The 24,818-nt window shown below is 39.3% G+C and overlaps 3 protein-coding genes across 3 annotated transcripts; 1 reads left to right on the top strand and 2 right to left on the bottom strand.

Moving 5' to 3' along the window:
• Positions 1–1,262: 1,262 nt before the first annotated feature.
• ccnq (cyclin Q) lies at positions 1,263–10,090 on the bottom strand. The gene is made up of 5 exons (XM_084367098.1): positions 9,235–10,090; positions 7,692–7,875; positions 6,064–6,196; positions 4,025–4,243; positions 1,263–1,482 (listed from the first exon to the last, which is right to left on the bottom strand). Exons 1-5 carry the CDS (start codon positions 9,380–9,382, stop codon positions 1,393–1,395), a joined length of 774 nt encoding a protein of 257 aa, XP_084223224.1. The 5' UTR covers positions 9,383–10,090; the 3' UTR covers positions 1,263–1,392.
• Positions 10,091–10,316: 226 nt separating this feature from the next.
• Positions 10,317–12,504, top strand: cfap126 (cilia and flagella associated protein 126). Its single transcript, XM_084367099.1, has 5 exons — positions 10,317–10,380; positions 10,494–10,556; positions 10,733–10,807; positions 10,918–11,118; positions 12,088–12,504. The coding sequence occupies exons 1-5, from the start codon at positions 10,354–10,356 to the stop codon at positions 12,436–12,438; spliced, it is 717 nt and encodes a 238-aa protein (XP_084223225.1). The 5' UTR covers positions 10,317–10,353; the 3' UTR covers positions 12,439–12,504.
• A 1,575-nt stretch (positions 12,505–14,079) lies between these two features.
• On the bottom strand, positions 14,080–23,481 carry LOC311265436 (alpha-1,3-mannosyl-glycoprotein 4-beta-N-acetylglucosaminyltransferase C-like). The gene is made up of 5 exons (XM_084367097.1): positions 23,201–23,481; positions 21,076–21,177; positions 20,770–20,920; positions 15,385–15,639; positions 14,080–15,282 (listed from the first exon to the last, which is right to left on the bottom strand). Exons 2-5 carry the CDS (start codon positions 21,172–21,174, stop codon positions 14,393–14,395), a joined length of 1,395 nt encoding a protein of 464 aa, XP_084223223.1. The 5' UTR covers positions 21,175–21,177; positions 23,201–23,481; the 3' UTR covers positions 14,080–14,392.
• Positions 23,482–24,818: the final 1,337 nt, after the last annotated feature.

Genomic DNA, 24,818 nt, shown 5'->3' on the forward strand with positions numbered 1-24,818 from the left:
AGAGTTAACTTAAATTGGGACTCAAACGAAAATCACTGTCAACAATGCAATAGACAAAATATTTTCAAAATCTTTGATAACTGGACATTCCCATGAACAATCATAGTGTCTCTCTATCCTCTTTATAGTCACTGCACTGCTCTGGATTTGTTTGGAATGTTAATGAAGGAACATTTAACCTAGTTCAACAGTGTGGCTCTCTGATGTGCTTTTAATAGTTTTTGGACAACGATGGCGCTCTATGGCACAGAGGAAAGGGTGTATCAGGCTTTGATATACAGACTAATCTATCTTAAAAGTGTTGTCAAATTATTGGTAATTTTTTTATGTGACTTAGTGACGAGAAGAAAACGCAGAATATACAGTACCACACATATCCTTACAATGTGTAACGATGCAGAGTTGGCTTTGAAAAATACAGTCTGAATAATTTTAACAGCAACTCTCTTTTAACTAATTCTTGAAAATATCTCTGGGAATGGCAGCACAGCAAAAACATACAAAACAAAACTTAAAATAAATCAAGGGGCACTTCAGCTGCTATTATAACCACCATGACATATCAACACTTATGTATTAAGCCAATTAATACATTCACATGTGAATATAGTTTTCATACAATAATACCCAATGCCAAGAGGAGTTCTGTATCTAAAATTTAAGGACATATGTTGACGATAAATAAATATGTACAGAAACTGCATACAGATTTTCTACAGTAAGGGGGCCTGGATTCAAACAAGACAATGCAGAGTTTACCTCAACTACACATTCATTAACAGCATTATCCTAATGTAGAAATGTGTTGGGATTATGTCATTTAATAATAAGTATCTAATTGTGGTCACCATTCCCATTAATTCTTATGGATTTGATGGAAAAATGTAAATTATTTACAACAACAAGGTGCTTTACTTTACTTTAGATTTTCCCATTCAATCAATACAGTCGTATCGCTCGTTACAACACATTATGTATGGAGTGTGAAGAGATGTCTGGTGCCGAGAACGGGGATGTTTTTGGTGCTGCTGATAATGTATTCCAGAGCACATTCTGCAGACCTGAGAGATCAGAGACCAGAAAGCAAGAAATGTCTCCCCAGGGTGGCAGGAATTGGTAGTGCAGGTATGTTTTTGCCACAGCTCACAGACTATCAGGGGCAATACAAAGTGTTTCTCACACCCACCCACCCACCCACCCACCCACACACACACACACACACACACACACACACACACACACACACACACACACACACACACACACACACACACACACACACACACACACACACACACACACACACACACACACACACACACACACACACACACACACACACACACACACACACACACACACACAGATGTGTGGGTCTTGTAGGTGTGTCCTTCAGACACACTTGGCTTCCATGTCATAGAGATGAAGAAGGTCCGAGATCACAGCATCAATGTCTGCTTTGGTCACATCCTCACACAGCACCTACAAACAGAAACAAACATGGACAATACAGACATCAGCTCCACACCTGGTCTCAATAAACAGTGGACATCAGAGGTCCACACACCATTCAAATGACCCAGATTTTAATGCCTTGAGGCCCGAAGCAGAAACCCATAACAAATCTCGGCTATTCCAGATTTGAGACAGAAATCAAAGCACAAACAAAAGAGACATAATTTGTAAAATTGTTTGACAATGGTCCAGCTGGTGGGTTTGGCCCGGCACCGTCAAAAACATCACTTTCCACAGAGTTCACCGCCTCTGAAAACCATCATGCAAAGGACCCCGACCCATCATCGCTAAATTTGAACACTTTAAACAAAAAGAACAGGTCAAAAACAGAGGAAGGGAACATAAAGGCACTCCACTCGAGCTGAACAAGCAATATCTGCATGAAATAAATGAACTCCGAAAAACACCGTACCCCATCTTAAAAGGAAACAAGCAAAACAACAAACGTGCATCAATCATTGTTGACAAACTGTACATCAATGGACAATTATTCCACAACTCTAACGTCACACCATGGCTCTTCTGAACAGACTGAAGTAAACTTAAAAGTGTAAGCCTCATATCCGACAGTGCTCTCTTCTTTGTTTGTTCAGTTCTATAAGGAGATGCTCTGTGTTGAGGAGTTAACAATGAGTCACTCTGTCTTTCCTCATCCGTTTTGTGTTGTTGTGTATGTTTAGTGTCTTCACCACTCACTTTTATGTCTTATATGTACGTACGTTGTTGTTTGTGGTTTATGTGCAGACGATCTAAGACAGTTGATGCAGTCTGCCCCAAATCCGACCACCCCTGTTCCCTCTCTCCCACCATCTGCTTCTTTCTTCCATTTCACTCAAAACAAGATAAACCTAACACGCAATGATGCACACACATAACTTCCTAACATGGAATGTACGTGGCTTTCGAACCTAGACCAAAAAGAATCAAAAATAATCAATCATCTCATAAAATTAAAGGCTGACATATGTCTTATACAAGACACCGACCTCACAAACTCAGAACTACAATATCTTAGATTCAAACAATTGGAGAAAATATTCTCATCCACACTCAACAGTAAAAAAGGCGTCTCAATATTAGTCAATAATAACATCCCGTTTGTCCATACTTCATCTATTATTGATCCACAGGGAAGAGTTATCATCATTAACACATCTATTTACCACAACATTCACACTTGCTAATATTAACAGCCACAACAATGATGACCCATCCTTTTTCCATAATTTCTTCTCCTTACTATGTAACTCAACAAATATCATAAAAGCTGGAGAGTTCAATACTGTCATCAACCCCACAACTGACCGCTCTAGTACATCTGGTAATTCAAGACACTGGCCCACAACTAAAATAATAAAACAGTACAAGAATGACTTTGGACTTGGCGATAGTTGGAGAAACCCATCATCCAGAGAATACTCATATTTTTCCTCCCTCCGCCAATCTTCCTCCAGAATTTTTTTGTGGTAAGCAACTCACACACACACAACACATCCAAGATAACACAATCCATCCAATCATGATCAGTGATCATGCTCCAGTTTCCTTATCAATAAAAACTAAAAGCACAGGTCAAGTCTCCCACAAGATGAAATAAAATAGCCTAAAATAAAATAAAATAAAATAAAACATTCAACCACTTCCCCAAAGGCTAATGTAAAAGAAACTGATGTTAAATTCAAAATGAAAAGACGACCGCATCTAAAACTCTGTCAGTGATTTTTATTATGGCCGCAGCCGTGTTACTTTTTTTCCCCCAGAAAATGTCTGCTTCCTGTTTTCTCCCCTGTTACCATGGTGAATCACAGTATCGGAGCTCCATTGATGATGGCTTTTTACTAGTCGTCAGGCACGAGCTCAACTCAGAGTTAACATACTCAGAGTCGACTTACCTAACTCAGATCAGCTGTTCTGGAACTGAAAACTCAGAGTTTCACTTCACAGGGTAAGTCAACTCGGAGTTCAGGGATAGACTCAGAGTTTGTTGAACCTCCTTTCTGGAATACCCCCCTGCTGTCGCTGCTTATACAGCAACACAGTGCCCATTTCAACTACCTCTGGTGCTTCAGGTTCGACCACTAAATTTCAGTCGCTTAGTCGTTTACTATTCAATTACAATACAACTGTCTTTTCAATGCAGTTTAAATGACTGATTGATTCCGACATCTCTTACACTTCAACTCAGTTGCAGTACTTACTCAACAAATCACATTTTAACTGAGTCAATTTTCATGAGGAGGCCACAGACATGACTCAAACTGAATGGTAATGTTGCTCTGTATCTGCTGGATGACTTGTGTTTGCAACTGTTTGCCTACACATTTGCCATATATGAAGTATATATATATATATATATATATATATATATATATATACACACAAAAATCACATTTTATACTCAAATAAATACATAGCCTCTTTCTCTTGCTTGCTCACATGCACACACGCATTCTTGTTCAATCCCCTCTCTGCAGTCTGTAATTATGTGTATTTTAGGGTGAACACACACCTGCCACCACTCTTTCTCCCCGACTGGCAGCTCTACTCCATAGCTGTTTAGAGCCAGATACAGTGTTGCTATGGCAATGTGCTGGGGTATGTGGCGGATGCAAATGGCTCCATGGTAACAATCTCTAAGCAATGCCCAGGAAGTCTCAGCGATGGGGGTCCGAGCCCAAGCATGGCGGTTCACAAGTGACTTCACAGATAGCAGATAGTGGAGTAAATACTGGAGAGAGAGAGACAGAGAAAAAATACAATCAAATCCTATACATTATGTAGTCTCTGAGTCAAAAAGAGTTGCAACGATAAGAGATTTTCACGGTACGATAATCATCTCAGAAAATATCAGGGTATATGGCATTACACAATTCTTCTTATCATTATCAAATCTTATTCTTATTATCAGTTACAATGACCCTTAAAGTAATAACATCAGACTATTTTTGGTTGAACAAACCCTTTAACCTTATTTCACAAAATATTGTGTCCTGACAGACATGAAATGTGATATAGACTTAAAATATCTGTTTGGATAAAACCAATACAGGGTTCCAGACTAAAGGTGCACAAATCAACCTGACAGGGACCAGAATAAGAATCTCTGATATACCAGTATACACTGCGAAAATGCTTATCAAGGGGAACTTAAATTCACTTAGACCATTTCACAGGCCACTGTATTAAATGGCCTGCAACATATTACACATTGTGGGATTTACTGCAATTCATTTTTAGTTGGATGTTATTTGTACAACTGTCCAGTAACAGAGCACTTTATTTTAAGACTTGTTTGAGTGCGAGTGAGAGAGGGTCCCCGTAACCTGGTGCAGTTTTATTTTATAGCCTATGTTTTATTCTAAACATACAACGATTTGTGCATGCCGTCAATTATAATTTATAAGAAAGAAAATTGGAATCGGCGAAGAAAATTGCTTTGTCAGCAAGATTACACAAACACTACTGAACGGATTTCCATTAAACTTGGATGGAGGCTGCAGCACCTCCTAAAACCAGATTACCATCAGTTGATAACAAAATGTTTAAACTTTGCTTAAATAACACTGTATACCTTGAACCCAAGCTTATCACTACAACCCTAGTCCAACAGCAATTACATTTGTTTATTTTAATATAGGAATGAATTAACACGTGCAGGGGCGATCAGCAAATCACAGACCCTATTCAGAATCACTTCAACCTAGATCGTAGAGCAGCTGTACACACAAACACATGTCAACATCAGACAGTGACAGAGAAGGAAACTCGACAGTAAATAGAAGGGACAGGAATATGCGCACGTTAGAGGTGTGAATCTTCACTGGCCTCATGATTCGATTACGAATCAGCTGTCAACGATTCAAATGCAAAACTATTCTCACTGATCTATATTCCTGCACATGGCTATTTTTTATCATTTAAATTCCCCTTTTATTCAGAAAGTCCTTCCAACAATCAGACTACAGCAGTAGACAAAATAAAAGCAGCATCTTTTCAATATATAAACATTACAAAGACAAACCTTTTATCCATCTGCAGTGCCTTACACGTTTGTTGTAATCTACTCTAATATTGTTTTCACATGGCAGCTTTAAGGTAAGGCATTTATTGACTCTGCTGCACACACCTCTCTCAGAGTTGGACAGCAAACTTGACAGTGCCTCCTCAGATCTTGGCTGATTAATTGTGATTGCTGTAACAGTTATTATTAAATGGCTGCAGACATTAGCTTCAGGTGAAAATTGCTAACGTGATCAGTAATCGTTGTGAGGCAGAAGTTACACTCAGCGTGGGTCTCGTCCAGTTTGTGCTTCCCAGCATGTTCATGAAATCTGACATGTGCTCTGAGATGTCCGTTTTAAAAATACTCAGCGAGTTTTTCTTTTTATCGCTCGCAGATGATCTCTGCCTCTCTTCGACATACCTGCTACATAAGTAACATTAGCCTAATGTCCGCCCACAAGTCCGCATTGCAATGCATCTTATAATCAAGAAATTTCCACACCTCTAGCACACGTGCACAAACACACAAATGCACACAACCCCTACCTTGTGAGGGTGTTCAAAGGACACATGAAAGTTGAGCTGTCTGAGGATGAGGAGCTCACACTGCACCACACTGTCCCTCAAGTCCCAGAACTCCTTGTCACACTCTAGAGGAGCACTGCCACTGTTGAAATACCTATGAGGGAGGAGTGGAAGCAGGAGGGGAAGGTAGGAGGGTGGTAGAGGTGGAGAGCATTCAGGGCGACCATTTTGAACAGTGATGAACAAAGGTTCCCTGTTTTCAGGACATCCTGCTGTGAAACTTGATTCAGCATTTCAACTATTCTTAGGAACTTTGTTGTTTTGTCCACCCAACAATCATCAACCCAATGATATGACAATTACATGAAACAGAGAAAAGCAGAACATACTGGAAATGAAAAAGATTTGAATGCTCAATTACCCAAATTGTTGCAGATTTCTGTTTTGCTGATGGATTAATCCACTAATTATTTCAGCTGTAGTGTAAAGCAAGGTTATGCTCCTGGTAACTTTCTGCTGATGACCACTGTATGATACAGTAAAAAGCTCCCTAAGAAGTTATTAAAATGAAATTATTAATTGCCGAAAACAAATGTGTAAGTGTACCTTGAGTGGACTTTGTTATGTAGTTCCTTCAGCTTATTAACTTACCATTTAAATAATTTTCCTGCCGTGACTCTTTAATATGTTGGCTAGTCAAAACAATTTAAATATGTCAGCTTGGCCTTTGGGAAATTGTGATGGATTCGTTTTGGTTTTACTACTTTTTTACCATTCTACAGACCAAATGATTGATCTTATAATTGAGAAACAGTGTAAACAATTTCTCACAATACTGAAAAATAGGGTCGAAAAGTCTGAGAACACTAGTGAAAATCATTCTATTTTGGTCTTCAGTAGTTGTGTCAAAGCTTTGAGGTGTATTCAGACTAATTTTCCTGCTTTCCAAAGATCAAACCAAAGGGTGGGTTTGTCCTTGTTTCCATCCTGAGAAGTGGTTCAGAAACTGCTGCTCGTCCTCTGAGACACTATAAGACAGCCTTCTTCTGACAGGGCTGATATATATATAGATATAGATATAGATATATATATATATATACACACACACACACACACACACACACACACAGCTGCACTTTTAAAGCCGAATTACTTTGTGACTTCATTGATTAGTTGATGCACAAATACCTAACATTAATAATTAACAGTTGTGATTCTGCAAAAACGCCAAAAATTCACTGGCTCCAGTTTCTGAGAGGCAAATATTTGCTGGTTTTCTTGTCTTTCTCTGTCTTGTATGGTTTTGGACTGCTGGTTGGACATAACACATTGAATAATCTCAAAAAATATTTTGCAGACTAATCTACATTCGACTTTACATTAAATATATATATATTTTAGTTCTGTGTGACAAAATCATTGATTTTATTGGTTTTGATTTAATGTTTTCACCTTTGACATCAGCCAACAGAAGTTACATTCAACATCTAAAAGCTGACTCTGTTCCCATGTGAGAGACCTATATCTGTCATCCTTCTCACTGGATAACAATTACATCAAGTTTTGTACTTTATGAGAGCGGTATTTTTGCTCTCATCAGTATGATTTCAATGTGGCCATAGAGCAGCGTAAGCAAGCAAGCATATTACCTATGGCTTACGTTGATTATGTCACGGGTCCTGATGTGCTGCTCCTCCACTTTGCCAGCCAGGTACACACAGCTCATGGCCACCAAGTAGGGTTCATATGCACGTATGCTGACACGTTCAAAGAAACGGTGGTACAACACACATGCTGTGGCCACGGGCACTGAGCGCATACCCAGCTTCACCCCTGTGCAAGGAAGGGTACAGTTATTTTAAAATCAAATTTGATGTTTCATCATCTTTGACAGATTCATTTTCACATATTGGCATCTAATCTTGCCAACTAATCAGCTTTTTATCACCTTAAAAACATCTCCAGCCCTCCCTCTCCGAACCTGTGGCAGAGACCGTCATCCATGCCTTCATCACCTCCCGCCTGGACTACTGTAATGGAGTCTTGTCTGGCCCCCCTTCCAAAACCCTGGAAAGGCTCCAGTATGTGCAGAACTCCACTGCCAGGGTCCTCCCAGTCAAATCACGCATCACTTACAAAATTCTCATCCTGACCTATAAATCTCTCCATTCCCCGCCCATACCTGTCTGACCTCTTCCACCCTTATACCCAGTCTGCGTTCATCAGGCACACACCAGCTCTCCATCCCTCACACCAAACTGCAAACCCTCGGTGACAGAGCCTTCTGTGTGACAGCCCCCACTCTCTAGAACACTCTCCCAGCTGAAATCCGCAAATAGACTTCTCTGGAGAACTTCAAAAAAGACTTAAAAACCTATCTCTTCAATAAGGCCTATCAGCTCTAGGTCCAGCCCCAACAATCAACTTTTCTAGTTCTTTATCTTATATGTATTTTTGTTTATCCATCTATTCTTTGTTTTGTATGTTCCACTTTGTTAAGCGTCCTTGGGTACCCTGAAAAGCGTAAAACTGCAATCTGCCAGCAATTCAAAATTCTAGACCCAGACTGGCATAATTATGGCTAAAATGTCAATTTCTAACTTCCTTGATATTATCACAGTCTTCTTCTACCAAAATACACAGTAGTAGGCCTAAACAATCAAAAGTGTGGAGGCAAAGCTAAAAGGAGTTTAAGTGCCATTTGGCAGATGAAATGGCACCTAAATGATCTATACACTGAAATGACAAATTACGTATTCTTTCTACATGAGACAGAAACATTTCAGGGCAAATGGCATATGTCCAAATCGTTCCACTGTACTACTGCCCATTTAAAGATATTAAATACAGCCAAACCAGATATTAAAAAATGTAAATCATCATCAAGCAAGAGGTCCAAATGTTGACGACTTAATGGTCACTTAAAACTGTCCTAAGTTAGAAATCTAAGTCTACTTCCAAAATTAGGATAAGTCATGGTTTTGGGAATAGTAAGTCAGATGTAAACAAAAGACATTACGGTCTCATCACTTTGAATTGGTAACTCGTGATTTTACCATAATCATGTTTTATTCATGCATAAATGTTGTTCTTTTTTCTTGAAGAAATGCGCCTCCATACAGCACTACTCATCCTGAGGAGACGAGCTGTTGCCACACACAGCTCCGTAACGTTATTTAACACAAACGTTACCTGTCTCCATAATGAATCGACAGACACGAAAGTGTGTCTTTATGTCCTGAGCAGGGTCAGACTCTCCATCCCCGCCGAAGTCTCTCCTGAGCGCCGGCAGCAGCGGTCCGTCTGCAGTGGCAAGTAGACGAGAGGACGGACCCTCCATGGCTCATGGACCATCAGCAGTAGCTAACTATCTGGCTTTGTACGAAAAAGACTGTCTACGAGGGTCGACAACAAGGCAACTACGTTAGTTACTATAATGGCTATCAGCCTGACAGTGACGAGTTATGCTCCGAAAGTGCTAGTGTATGTTCCTACAGAAGCGAGCTGGAAGTCAGAAGCGGTACAACGCTCAAGAAAGTTAGCTGGACGTCGTTAAAAGCTTCAGTCTTGTAGCTAGCACACAACTACAGCACGAGCTACAGCAACGAGGAGCGCCATTAGGAGGCGCGTCAGCTAGCTGAAGATAAATAACTTCCGGACAGTAATACCAAAATAAATGTCGTTTGTGAATCTAGCTTCCTTTAAGAGAGACGCAATGAGAGGTTACTTTGTGCAGTGATCAAAAACACATCAAAATGGAGGCTGTGTAAGCAAATAAAATAATACGTAATACGATATATCTCGACGATTTGTTTTCTTTAGCAAAGTCGGTCCAGAGACTGTTAAGTTACAGAGAATATGTGATCTGTAACTCTAATGTTCAAGAAAACATAACATTTTCCGGTTACATCTGCCAAAGTAAAAGTCATGTAAGAGGACGTAACTGAGCAGTAAGAGCTTTAATTTAGTTTAGTTTAGTTTAGTTTATTTTCACTCAAAACACAGTCGAGAGTACTACAAAAGTTAAAAAATCGTGCAGTGGAGCTTTGAAGTAAGGCTTACGGAAATGCAACACCTGTATAAATAGCAAGTACATTTCAAAGTATCAAGATTTATCAAGATTCAATTTGGTATTGTATAAGTAGCATGTATCATTGAACACAAACTCATTAATCGGATTTTTTTCGCAGCTAGTCAAACCGTTTTTTTGTTTTTTTTGTTTTGTGTGTGTGTGTGTGTTTATTTTATTTTTGGTTGTGTTGCTATGCAACGAGTCAACAGAAAAAGTCGCGGAGGCAGACAGATGCAGAAATGTCGTCCAATTATTCAGCAAACCAGGTAACCTAAATATGGGAACACCAGACATTTGGCTGCTCTCTTTAATGTTTATGTTTATATTTATATATACATATACATTCTGACACAACTTAGTTTACACTTTTCATCCTCAGTATGACAGCGCTTACAGGTCGCAGAGGCTGCAGAACTGGTGTGAGACGAAGCACTTCAAAGAGGTAGTTCACTTTAGCTTTATCAGCAGTCCTGTCTTGTTGTATTACACTAGCTGTATTTCACATTACCTTGTAGTTTGAAGAGCAGCATTGTCATCTGAAAATTTGACAAAGCTCACCTGTGTGTGTGTGTGTGTGTGTGTGTGTGTGTGTGTGTGTGTGTGTGTGTGTGTGTGTAGAGACCCACTGCACATAGGGGTCATACCACCTTCACTGCAGATAATAGAGGACACCTGCTCCCAGGGGTGGTAAAGGTGAGAGCATATCAAACCTCTTTTTGTCTCTTCATTAAAAATGTCTTTCTGTCATGGTGAATTGATGTATGACTCCACTTCCTTATGTGTCTCTGTGTATGATGGTTTAGCGGGGCAGTGCATGGCCAGACTTTAAGGGGACCTGGGATCTACCTGCTCGTATCCCAGCCCACCGTATTAACCCTACAAGCCGCTCTGTGGAGGGTCTCGACAGGCTGAAGTCCTGGGGCTTTGACCTACAGCACACTGACGCGTCTCAGCCACACAGCGGCAGCAAGAACAAAGACATGTCGAAGGATGCTGGCAAGCAGGTTGGACCTGAAGACTGTTAACAGGAGACAACACAGACACGCAGACATGCATGACAGATATCCAGTATTTTCCTTGAGGGACAGAAAGCTTCTCAGTGAGCTCCTCCAATCTGCTTTTGCTCCTGCCTTATCTTTTCATAGGATCTGTTTCAAAAGCCCACACTGTTTTCACAGGGTGTGACAGTCATTAAAGTTACTGTATGTTTAGGCAGTGCAGTGCTTACTACATTTTATTGACATTTTTCATATTTTCCATGTACAGCTTGACAGCTGTGACCTTTAAGCTGAATCTTGGTAGTGATCAACAGATTTGAGGAAAGACTCCAACCATTTTTACTCAAAGACTCAGTTCAGTTTCTTCAGAATAGTTAAAATGCTGCAGTTATCTTAGCAACTAATATTAAAAGTGATGTATTTTATTTGTATTGCACATCTCATTAAATCATAGTTTGAAATTTTCATCACATTAAAAAGGAAGTCAAACAAATGTTATCTTTAAAGACAGTGTGGCAATGAGCAGTGGAGGGGTCAAGATGAGCTTTCCTAAACACAGAGGTGTACAGACCTGGAAAAAAGGATGGTAGCTGGATGCCTACAACTGCCCAAAAATGCACTAAGGAACTGCTGAAGTCCTAGGGTTAAGGGTTGAGCAGTTCCTTTCAGGCAGGATGGGGCACTTCTTCACATGAGACAGATCATTAACAAATCTAAAAACATGCATATTATAAAAATCTGATGAACCTCAACTTAAATGAGGAGTTAATTATTAATATTATTGATTACCATAGAAAAAAGGTCTGAGGTCAACTTGCTCCTGAGCATACTGAAATGAGCACGTGTTTTCAACTCTAATGAATTTGACTTTTTACTTGTAAGCACAAGAATGTGTTCATTCCCATTCTTACTGAAATTTGGCCTGATGTCGTTTAGATCGGCTAAGTGACCATTGTCCGTTCTTACGCCTTACAGACAAATGGGGATGTACAGCGGGAGGCTGCTGCCATGTCCTCTGCAGCTGAAGCCCGACAAGCAACTCAGAACCTCCCCATCACTGGAGGCGAGATAGCTGCCAGCCAAAACCAGGACTCGCAGGCAGCTGTGGTAGGACCCATTGGTGAGCCTGATGAAGAAAAACAAGCCAGACAGGCTGCTGAGCCAGTGAAGAGGGATGAAGAGAAGCCAGCTTTGAGCCATGCTGGTGGAGAAGGAACCATTACTGGTGAGGGGAGACCAGCGAGCAATGTCGCAGAGGAAAAAGCCAGCCAAGGAGTGCCATCATCTTTCAAGCAAAGACATAGTGATGCACAGCAAGACCAGTGAACTACTTCATTTAATTCTTAGCAGACGAAAAAATACCTGCAAAAATAAATACCCATTGACATACCAGTTTTGACTTCTGTTAGCATGGCTAATTGTACCCAGGTAGTGTCTAGCTTGTGTATCATGAAAAGTCAACATGCATATGGTCAGGAAGAAAAAAATATAAAAACCCTTTTTGCAGATGTATTCCTCCTAATAATAACTGACTTGAAGGGTTTATTTCCCCAAATCCTTGTCACATCAACCCATCTTTTCTCGCTACGTTAGATCTCTGTTCCTTCTCTCTTTTGGGGTTACTTTTTCATAAGTTGTCCCTCCAGAATGTGTCATTTTTTCTGTGGGCTGACCAGAGTAATACGATAAAAGTTCCAGCACCCTTAAACATTGCAAAAGAATAAGCTATTGCTCTTTCCCCTGTGAAAACAGAAGTTTAGAAACATTTTGCAGCATGATGGGCAGCATGTAAAGAAGGAAATCTGGATATTTATATTGTCTGGCAGGAATAAAGGAGAATATATTAATGAAATTGGGAAAATGTGGAAAATAGGTCTTGCTTCTCCCCCAGGAAATGACAGACAGAGAAAATTAACATAAATTGTGTGGAAGTGTAGTTGAACAACATGGATTGCACTTTTAAAGAACACAGACGTGCTCCTATTTTATGTATGTAATTTACAATCAAATAGGTTGTGCTTTCTTCATGTCTGGGAACAGTGTTGTGTCTTCTTCTTCTGTTTGTTTGAAAAGGTTTTTCAGAGTTTCAAAAAGTCACTGATAAAAAAGGAAATAATCTCCAGGAGTCCTCAAAAGCTGAATGCAGTAATGTTTAATTGTCGACAATGAAAACATGAGATCTCACAGACAAAAGCCCATGAAAAAAGACCCAAATTCTCAATACAAAATAACACAGCAACACTGTGGTGCACCCGTGGAGATGCTCTTCAGTCTGGGCAGCAGGATTCTGAGGAGGAACACGTGTCTGAGAAACAAATTGAGAGACCGCTCTTAAACACGTCAAATAAGCTGGACAAATATACTATAAAGCCATGGTATGCTTTCAAGTCTCATATTATTTAACTTATTGATATTTTGAGGCAATTAATATTTGTACAAGGTGGTGTTATGATGGCCAACCTCTTTCATATTGTTTTTTGTAATGATATAGTTTTTTTGAGGCTGTGACTGCACACAGCATTTTTGTGTGAAGTGCCTTTTGGGCTTTTCTGTTATTCTGTCAGCTTTGTGGTATTACGTTATTAAAGAGCATAAAACACAGATCAAGTGTATGTCCTCCTCAGGATAGGCTGATATGTGGACGTATGTGAGGTTTAATGTAATATGAAGTGAAATAATGTATTACTTTTAAAAAAGTAACAAATAATGTGTAATGCATTATTTTTGAGTAACTACGCCAGACTGTATACAAATAACCACCTCTTGTGTGTGTGTCCTAATCTGTCAGTCTGATAAATAATGTATATGCAAGTTCCCATGAAGTCAAAAGTGTTTTTATCACGTCTTGCTCCATCTCTCACCGTTTAAAGGTGTTTATAATGGTATTTTAGAGTTGGTAACTTTTTGTCTAATAAACGCTTTACGCTTTACTTTATGCTGTCATGGATGTATAAAAAGAAGAATGTCTTGCAGGAAACACTTTTATTATTGCAAACTGAAGAGACAACATATCACAGAGCTTGGTCAAACATTTTTCTTCATCTTAACAGCAGCTTTACACAGTTTGATTCAGCACTGGATTTTTTGTTTTATAAAAGGCACAAGAGTCACATGTTTAGCCTATATACAAGGTAGAGGCCGAGTTTAATCAACTGCTGTATTGTATGTACATTATTGGTACTGGTGTCTGATATGCATCAATATAAAACACTTGAACAAGGCACATCAGATAACCAAGATGAATAATTATCCGGTAGGAAGAAAACTTTCACTCCAATGCTCAATGAGGAGGTGTACTTGTTGAGACCCTGATTTTCCTAATGATCACCCAATCCTTCTGCCCAGCTGTGACTTGTATCCTCAGACAGGAAGAGGCGGGGCTATACTTTTTGTCTACTTCCTGCATCTCAAACCTCCCATTCTGTAATGTCCCCACTGACTGGAACTCTTTACAACTCTTCTCATTTTTCTGGATAGTAACATCATGGCCTAACTGAACCTGAGCTGACTCCAGGAGGTCTTTGCCCCCTGCCCCTGTTTCTATTAATATCCCTGTCAATACTGTAGAGTCTATGAATACCACAGTCAGGTGATTTCCTTTTTCTGGGGAGCGTCCCCAGAAGAATCCCTCCCCAGCATCCCAGGCCAGTTTGGGGAAGTATTTCTGATACGTGGACATATCAGAGTAAACCTCAGCTGAAGGATTGACATAGAGCCCCTCCTCAAAGTCCTTGTCCTTTAGCTTGTTGTATGTTCCTTGGAATGAGGAGAAAGTCCCCATGTGTTGGAACAGTGAGGGTTTGAAGAGGATTGACTCTTTCTGCGTCAGCAGCTCTCTGAAGTGAGACATCAACCAGTCACAGGGCATTTCCTGGTAGAAGAGGAAGAGGAAGCGTGCCAGGAGAGGAAGATGGGCCGATTTGTAGAGTTTCCCAATGTAGCCGAGTTTTGAGAACTCGAGCATTACCCAGGTGGTCTTCTTCGCCTCTTGCTCCTCAACACGCTTCTTGACGGTGGTAAGGAAGTTTTTTGCAGAGGAGATGTCATCCTCCAGCTGGAGGTAGTATTGGCTAAGACCAGCACTGTATTGGATCAGGAAGGAGTAATCCAAGTTCTGCTTGGAGCGAAAAGATACCCTGTCTGGAGCATCATTGTAGTTCCTCTTTAGACCTGCAGGAAAACCAGGAAGACTTGCATCAGTGGATCAACTAAATGCTAACTACATGGATGTAAATAAATTTGTATATTAGTCGGATTGCACATGCGCTGTACCTGTAAGAGGAGGGTACCAATCCTGGGGAACATGGAGGACCACAAGCTGGCCTTGTTCCAGCTCAGAGGCGAATGCAGTTTTGATCTCCCTCACTGTAGTCACTCTCCAGCTGACATCAAAATCTGCTAGCAGCACTACTACTACCATGGAGGAGCGCTCCTCAGTTGAAGACTGGGAGAAGAGGGACTGCAAGGTGGGGATTAGGTAGTTGCCCCTTTTCCTCTTCACCGATGATAATCCAATGGATAAAAATCCTGAAACATGTCAGGATGAAAAAGTTAAATGTGATTGATTTTTATAACATTTAAAAACGTCAATCTGTATTAGTATCATAACATTTACAAACATTACATTTGTAACACTCCGCAAAGGGTCACAGATCGGACTCAAAACCCGGGCCGCTGCAGCGAGGACAAGGCCTCTGCACACGGGACACCCGCTCTACCAACTGAGCTAGTGAGCGCCCCGAATGACTTATTTCAAGGTCCTTTGAAAAAGTGCGACTGCTTCATGAATGTCATTGATACAAGTAGTGAAAAATATGCCAAAAATTGGTCAAACGTTTCTATGGAAGCCCAGCAATAATAAGTAACAAGTACAGCACCATTCTCTAACCCTGACCTAAAATACCTCTAAACTTTCCTTGAATCCTACGGCATTCAGACCAAAATCAGTCCTGTGTTAAAACAACAGCACTTTGCAGGATGATGACGCATTGCAGCAGAACCTTGAGCCAGGTTTAACTTCTGTCTCCCTCTGTGTATGTCTCTCTCTCTCTCTCTCAATTCAAAGGGGCTTTGTTGGCATGAAAGTTTCAATAATTATGTCGCTAAAGCATCAAAATACAATTTGTCCAAACATTTGGACAAAACACAATAAACAATAATATGAACATTACCACAACATTGAGATTGATTTATATTAATTATATATACAGTATATTTTGTGTGTCTCTGTCTGTGTGTGTGTGTGTGTGTCTGTCTGTGTGTCTTTGTCTGTGTGTGTCTCTCTGTGTTTGTGTCTCTCTGTCTCTGTGTGTGTGCTTGTGTGTCTCTCTGTCTCTCCGTGTGTGTGTGTGTGTGTGTGTGTGTGTGTGTGTGTGTGTGTGTGTGTGTGTGTGTGTGTGTGACTGAATGATCTACGGAGCAAGTTTTTTGCATGTGTTGACTGTGTTGTGAAGTTTGTTGTACTTTGTTTGTGTTGGTTCAGTTCGGTAGCTGTTGACAGTCGGGCATCACCAAAAATTTCACCAAACGTCGGCTGATCAGTGGAGGAGGTCAGCTATGCTGTTGGAGAGGCCGCAGGTTTTGAGTGTTAAAGTGTTAAATCTGCCTCTCGGATGAACAGCGCTATTGTCAAATTTCTTTCACAAACCAAAGGGCAAAGGGCCGTTAAAACAGAGCAGTTCTTCCCTGATCTGAAAGGTTATGAGCAGAGCTGAGGAAGGACGAGGATTCTTTTAGTGAGCAAGAGATTTACAGACTCAAGAAAATAGTGACAAAGGTCAACGCTCAGCTGATTGAAGATCATGACTGAATCGAAAAAGCCTCTCCACATGCTAGTTGTATGTGTCTTTGTTGTGTCGTTGAGTTTTTTGTTTTCCATGAGTGATTTAAAGATAGGTTCTTTAAATGTCAATGGAGCAAGAAGTGATGTGAAAAGAGCATCTCTTTTCAAACTGACTGAAATAAAGAACCTATATGTGGTTTTTGTTCACGACACTCACAGTGACACAGTGAGAATGAACGTGACTGGAAGGAGTAGTGGCCAGGGTCATTCTCAGCCATAACACATTTAACAGTGGTGGGGCTGCTGTGCTTTTTTCAAGAGCTTAATTCTTTTTTCTTTTAAGGCAGAATAAATAATGTGTGGTCATATTTTAAAATGTCAAAGTGCAATATGAACATGTGAAAATTATTTTTGTGAATAATTACACTCCAGTTTTGAGCACTGACGGATTTTTTTTTTTAAATGTTTGTGTGATGTCATTGAGAAGTGTTTAACCAGAAAATGCTGGTGAAGGAGAGAACTGAGCAAAGTGACTCCCTCTACTGGTTGTTGAGGGAGCCGGCATGGAGGATGTTGGAAATGTACTGCAGAGCAGGTTCTTTTCTGGATGGGAACAGTTGTACTGTGTTGAACCTAGAATAGGTAAAAGGTAAAGCTCTGTACAGAATGTAAAAACAAAACAAATTACATGATCGTGTTTACACACCTTGCAAACTGTTGTTTGCACAGTTGATCTTGGGACCTGTAACTGCTTTGAAATGGCTCAATGTGACTTTCCTGACTTGTTCAAATCAATAATGTGCTCTTTCAGATCAATGCTGAGCTCTTTAGACTTTCATACTGTACTGTTTGTGGCTGAGACTAATGGGTGTATCAACAAGCCCTATTACAATGGGCCCAGAAAAGTCACCAGCTGTTATTCTTGAATGTTTTTGTGAAAAAGTAGTATGTGTTCCACTCGTTCCATCACAGAAAAATGAGAGCTGTGGAAATCATTGGAACTAAAGACTGCCATGACATGCATGCTCTTTACAAGTGGATGGAAACTTCTGACCACACAGCTGCGTCTCTCTCAGGGTGGAAGTGGAACATGCATGTCTCTCCACGTATACATGCTGGAACTGCTTACTTTATAGAGGGTGAGTCAACATTTTGCACAGCTCAGCTTATCAGTACAGCTGCTGCGCTGGGAGTGCCAGCAGGTATTTTATAACCCATCAGAGCAGCATAAATTCCAGGTGAATCAACACAGCAGTCTCTTTGCAAATCGAAATCTGCTCCCTTTCCCTTACTCTGCTATATGCTAGACTGTAACAGTGCATAAGCATAATCTCTAGTTTTCACAGGAGTAAGCTTTGTGTTTCTTTCCCCAATGTCATTTGTAGTATTTCTGTGCCACCTATGCGCAATGATGGACTGATGAACACCAACCGTTGCTCCATTTTGACAACGAATAAAACATTTAAAAGGATTTTCTTTGTCCACAGGCTAACTGTGAAGTTAGTGAGACAGCATTGAGATTTTAAGGTTATATTTTTCACATGCTCACAATATACTGCATGTGCAGTGAAACAAATAATATATAAATTATATTATACTGCAAGTATTAAACCAACAACAGTGTATATTGACAGTGTCGGTATGATGAACAACTTTTCAGCATAAAAAAATGTTTTGTATGTTAGTTGTAGGAAAAACATGCGAATGCTAAAGTTAGTGCAAAAACGTACAGTTCCTACTTTCCTGTGCAACCAACTGTGACACAGTTCACCTCCCGCCACTAGAAAGTAATACAGTCACTATGTAACAGATCATTTACAAATACTTTATTTTCCATGCTCTGTGGACATGTACTGATAACTGCAGGCTTCACATTGGTAACTCAAGCTGCAGAAAAGAAGAATCAAGGACAGCACTCCCATTAAACAGTTTTAAAATTTTGAGTTGTAGCAAATTCTCAATCAATCTACACAAGCGTGTTTATTATAGGTTGCCACAACCTGCACAACAGATACATCCTAATAGGGGGACCTACATCCTTGTCAAGGAAGCACAGGACAGTACATGTATAAATTACGAGAAACATGTAAATGAAATCTCCTCATTCGTTACCTTGGCATACTCTATTTAGATCGTCATCCAACAAATTTTTCCTGTAGCCTCTTGCTTTAAAACTTAACAACTCAAAAGATTCATCAGAATTGCAAATATGTCTTATCCTTAATAGCTGACTGTATTGAAGACTTCTCCTTAATGCTGGTGAATGATAACTGCTAAACCGTAACAAAGTATTTCTGTCAGTCTCCTTTTTATGCACCATTTTACTACACAAATGCCTTCTTTTTTCACCAAAACATCCAAAAATGAGATGCAATCAAGATCACAACACAATGTGACTCCATTCTTGAATTGATAGACTGTGAAACTCCTTTGAATCATTGGTATTTCCATTCAAAATAAAAAATAAACCATCCATCTACCTCCACTAGCTTTTGATGAACAGAATAGGGATTGTGATTATAAATAAAGTTCAACTCAAATTTCCCCATAAATACATTGGCATAATTTTATCAGTCGTACTGTAACTAGCTACCCCCACAGACACTTGCAGAGCCACTCAACTCTGAAAACGTTGGTACATAATTCCAATTCACCATCAACTTTCGTAAAACTGCCCAGATTTGAAACCTACACAGATGATTTCTTGCATAAATATTCTAAGAAGTCAAGTTAGCGATCAAATAAATATGAAAATCGTAAATAAACTCCGCCATGGTGCTCAAACTGTCCGCATGGCCAGGCACTGTCATGGGACAGATGCAACACATTCCAAGTAGCTGAGTGTGTGCAGTAAGCTCCAACCTCATACTCAGAAATTCTTGCCAATGCAGTATACAGTACATCCGGGTATGTTTCACGTACACAAAATCTGCATACTTTGCAGTTGAAATGCACTACATTCTTAAAGATTTACTCCTGCACCTAATATTCCTGTTTTGATCTCAAATGGTCACTGCAAACATCACATGTCTAATTCCTGTACAAATTATAAAGCTAAAAATAAATAAAGGACTTAGGTTTGATACATTTAAATGTCAGAAGTCAGGGTAATCAATCTGAATTAGATGAATTGAAAATTCTCATATCACAGACTGATCTCTATATCTTGGTTCTGACAGAAACCTGGCTCAAGCAGAGCATTCATGATTCAAAGGTTTCTATGCTTAACTATAACCTGTACAGAATAGACAGAGTTGGAAGAGGGGGCGGTGTGGCTGTTTATGTGAAATCAGGTTTGTCTGTCACAGTTTTAAATGCTGTCACTAAACCTCATTCCTTCGAATGTATTGCTCTGAAAGTTAACTTATCTTGTTATATTGCAATCATCGTTGTGTGTATATTCAGACCACCCTCAGCTATCTCCAGTGCAACTGATAATTTAGCAGACTGTACTTGCTCAGTACTGTAACTCAGAAATGCTGGTTCTAGGTGATTTTAACCTAAACTGGTTAACAAATTATTCAAACCATCTAAAAAGAGATATGTGACAATCTCAGTCTGGCACAGCTGATCGAGGAGCCAACCAGACCTAATTTGAAGGATCCCTCAAAGTCAACATTGATAGGTCTGATTCTGTGTAAATATTTAAAATGTTTCCCTCACCCATGTAACAACTGACATTTCCTGTAACAGATTGGTCACACCTGATACAGCCATATACTAGGTTTGAGTCTTGGCTTTTTTCAGCTCTTTCAATGGTCTTGCTGCAACAAGGCAGCAGCTTAGAAATGACTTTTACACAAAGTTTATAATAACTGTTACTTCAATTCATCTTTCACATTGATATAACAAAAAGGACAAAGTGTGACACTCACTTTGTTGAGCAGATGGTGCTCCAGCAAGCAGCTGATAGGAGACATTGAGAGGTAGGTAATCTCCCTGATCAACCCAGGACTCCTTATTAACAAACCTCTCTCCTTGCAGAGGTAACTTATTTTGCATTGGTTCGTGTGACCTTGTCACATCCTGAAAAACAGATACACACATTCATTGTTCAATTAACCAGGAAATGCAACCTTTTATGTTTGCACTTCCTTCTTGCCTCACTTTCAATGTAAATGAAATCTCACAGGCTGGACTGTAACTCATACTGCTCATTCTGTTTTTGTGTAGGTACTCACAGAAATGAAGACGTGTGAATGGTGAATGAAGTACAATCCGCCGATGAGAAGCAGAATTGCCAAAATCCCATTCTTCTTCTTCCTTAACCAACGGTGCATTTCCTGTCATATATCCACACACACACACACACACACACACACACACACACACACACACACACACACACACACACACACACACACACACACACACACACACACACACACACACACACACACACACACACACACACACACACACACACACACACACACACACACACACTTTCTCCATTATGCTTGTGTGTAACTCAGTCAGCACAACAGTAAATAATTCAACAAATAGTTAATGTCTGTTTCAGAAGGCTCAGACAGGACTCCAACATTAAAGCTTATCCGCTTGTCCAGGACAAGTGGAAGAGAAATTTACTTGCCTCACTGGACAAATATAAAAACTGTGTAGACTGTAGAATAATACAATCAGTGGAACTGTCAAACGACCAACCACTCTGCATTGCCCAGTTTATTGTTATAAAAATGAAAATTATTATTAGGGGTTCAAACATCACATATAAGCCACTTGAATAAAATTCATAAATAGACACAGTTTGGATTTGTTCAACAAAATGAAAAAAGCGAATTATCATTTTTACTCTGACAAGTGACTTTTGTATTGGCCAATTTAGTAAATAATAATCTAATTAATAATTATCTTATAATCATTATTTATCAATAGCCAAATTAAGCCTAAATTCCCTATTAATGTTGTGTAATGCCCAACACTTTTGTGTTTTTATATCTGCTTAATCTTGCATCCTGATGAAACAATATTATCTGTTGTTACAGTACAATTATAGCTGAAAAGTGCTCCCAGCAAAAAACAACTAAGTTTTTAAGTCATTAGTCTACTACTTATAGCCACAAACATACAATTTTCTCAGTTGTTTTTTGCTTATAATGAATGCAGGTTTATCCCTTGTTTGCTTCTTATTTATCAAATTCTTACCATTTTGTTTAGCTGAACTGAAATTGTGCATTTCTCATTTCAACACATCATTGGAAAGATATTTGAGAAATTACTGTGGTCAAATAAAGGTCACAATGTAAAAGTATATTGACGACAGCATTAAAGTCTTTCAGCTGCCATTTCTTCTCGTTTCTATTGGTATTGTGCACTCTGTTGTCTCTCTTCTTGTCTAGTTGCACTGGGTTTATCGCTCTGTTTTCCAAAGCACTGTTAAACAGACAACTCGTAGGGAGTTTACAGTGAATAAAAAAAGGGGAAGTGGGCTACCTACTGTTCAAGCACCACAGATAAAGAGTTAGCTGGAGGGTCACCCTTAGTGTTATATTTAGATTTTGAGACAGGCTACACCACACCAACACCAACACCCCCACCCCCGCTCTCTGTACAGTATCTAAATGTGAGAATTTTACAGTTTGATGTCTTGTCAAACCTACTCTGGCATAAAGGCACAGGAGGCGCAACAAGATTTCTCAAGTACACTGCCTTTGTCAACAAGTATAGCGAGCCTCCACTGCTGCCACTAATTATAGATCAGGCCTCTCATCTATAATTAGTAACATATGTTCCTCTACTTCAAATTAACCGCGTTTCACATTTCAAATTGTTTTAATCAATAAATCCACCCATAATAAGCCAGTTCTGTAACAGGTGACGTCACTATAGTTACTATCGTGGCAGAGAAGGTAAAGAAGTTATCAGAGCTGTCATTGTTGGTTTTTGCTGAGCATCAGTGGACAGAACATAGAGAAGATTTATAGGTAACAACGTGCTGCTGAGGTTACAGTTCGGCTGAGGAACGGACCGGTTCTAACCTCGCTTACATGTTAACATTTAACGCCAACGTTTCTACCGAGAAGCAGCCTTGTTAGCGATATAGTATAGTAGTAGTATAGTATAAAAGTATACTATACATGTAGTATAAAGTAGTAGTGAGGTAACTCTAAGTAATTCGAAATTAAATAAAGCGAACTACCCCAAACTTAGCAGAATAACCACACAAAGTGAGCTGAATGTATGGTTCATAGACGGATATACTCACTGCATAGTATAAAGTATATGGTGTGAGTCACATCGTATAGGTAGTGTGAAAACAGAAACTTGTGTCATCGGTCCACTCACCTCCCTCAGCGGTCCTCTGGAGCACAGTGGCTGGCAGAAGCGCGACCCGTGTCTCCAGCGTGTCCAGTCTAACCTGTTAACAGGCACGAAGAGCCAGAGGCGACACCACGCAGCAGTGATACACACCCTCGCAGCCTGTCCGGCCTCTTCTGCTCATACTCTACTTTCGAGGCACGGAAAACAAAGAAGGCACCAACACTCGACCACATCCTCTTCGTTTTTATCCAGCGGTCTCTTCGGCAATGCTGCACACTGCATGGGCATGAGTTGATTAAACAGGTGCTTGTGGTTTAATAACACAGGTGTGTCACCGCCTGCATTAACAGTCACCTATGTTAGCTCTTTATGATACTACCAGTCAAAGGTCTGGACACACCTTCTCATTCAATGGGCCCGAGCAGGAAACCTGCGAGGTCCTATTGTATTTGCTCTATTATTATTAGGCTACTCATCGTTCTGCGCATTAGGCGGCTTTTTGGAGGCCTGAATATGCGCCAAAACTCACAAGACTTTGCACAGACGTCGCGAAAAATTTTAAAATCTATGGTCGTCGTGAATGTCCACAACTGTGGAGGACTAAACATGACTTAAGTATAAATAAATAAATAAATAAATAAATAAATAAATGCATACATAAATGTATAAATAAATGCATAAATAAATAAATAAATAAATGTATAAATAAATACAGGAATAAATAAATAAATGCATAAATAAATAAATAAATGTATAAATAATACAGGAATAAATAAATTAATGTATAAATAAATACAGGAATAAATAAATAAATAAATAAATAAATAAATGTATAAATAATACAGGAATAAATAAATAAATAAATAAATAAATAAATAAATAAATAAATGTATAAATAATACAGGAATAAATAAATAAATGCATAAATAAATAAATGTATAAATAAATGCATAAATAAATAAATAAATAAATAAATGCATAAATAAATAAATGTATAAATAAATACAGGAATAAATAAATAAATAAATGCATAAATAAATAAATAAATAAATGTATAAATAATACAGGAATAAATAAATAAATGCATAAATAAATAAATAAATGTATAAATAAATACAGGAATAAATAAATAAATGCATAAATAAATAAATAAATAATGCTTAAATAAATGTATAAATAAATATATAAATGCTTTATATTTATTTCTACATTTCTGTTCACCTACATTTATTTATTTCTGTACTTCTGTGTCCATATGTTAATGAGGTAGGAGGTCCTAATCTCAGTCAACAGCATGATTGGTTACAGGAGTGTGCTCGATGCGGGTCGACTACTTCTGCCTTACTAGCGGCGCTGATGTTGTTGGCTACCAGCCCGCCCGCTCAGCTAACCCTTAGCTGCAGTTCTGGTTTAGTAATGGCAGTTTTTGTACGATCATTATCATTACGATTTAGAGAACCATGCAACCAACGACTATGTTCAGTTTCGTCTGGATAGATTGATGGAAGACTTGGCTCAGCTCAACGCTGATATGGATGTGCAAACTGAGCTAGCATTGTTAGACGGTCTGGAAGAAGTCGGCCGCCAACTTTACATCCTGTCAGAGACAGAAAAAGCGACCCTTGGACGTCCTCTATCCCAT

The sequence above is a fragment of the Pagrus pagrus genome (assembly GCF_965226575.1).
Source record: "Pagrus pagrus genome assembly, chromosome: 11".
NCBI classification, from domain to species: Eukaryota; Metazoa; Chordata; class Actinopteri; order Spariformes; family Sparidae; genus Pagrus; species Pagrus pagrus.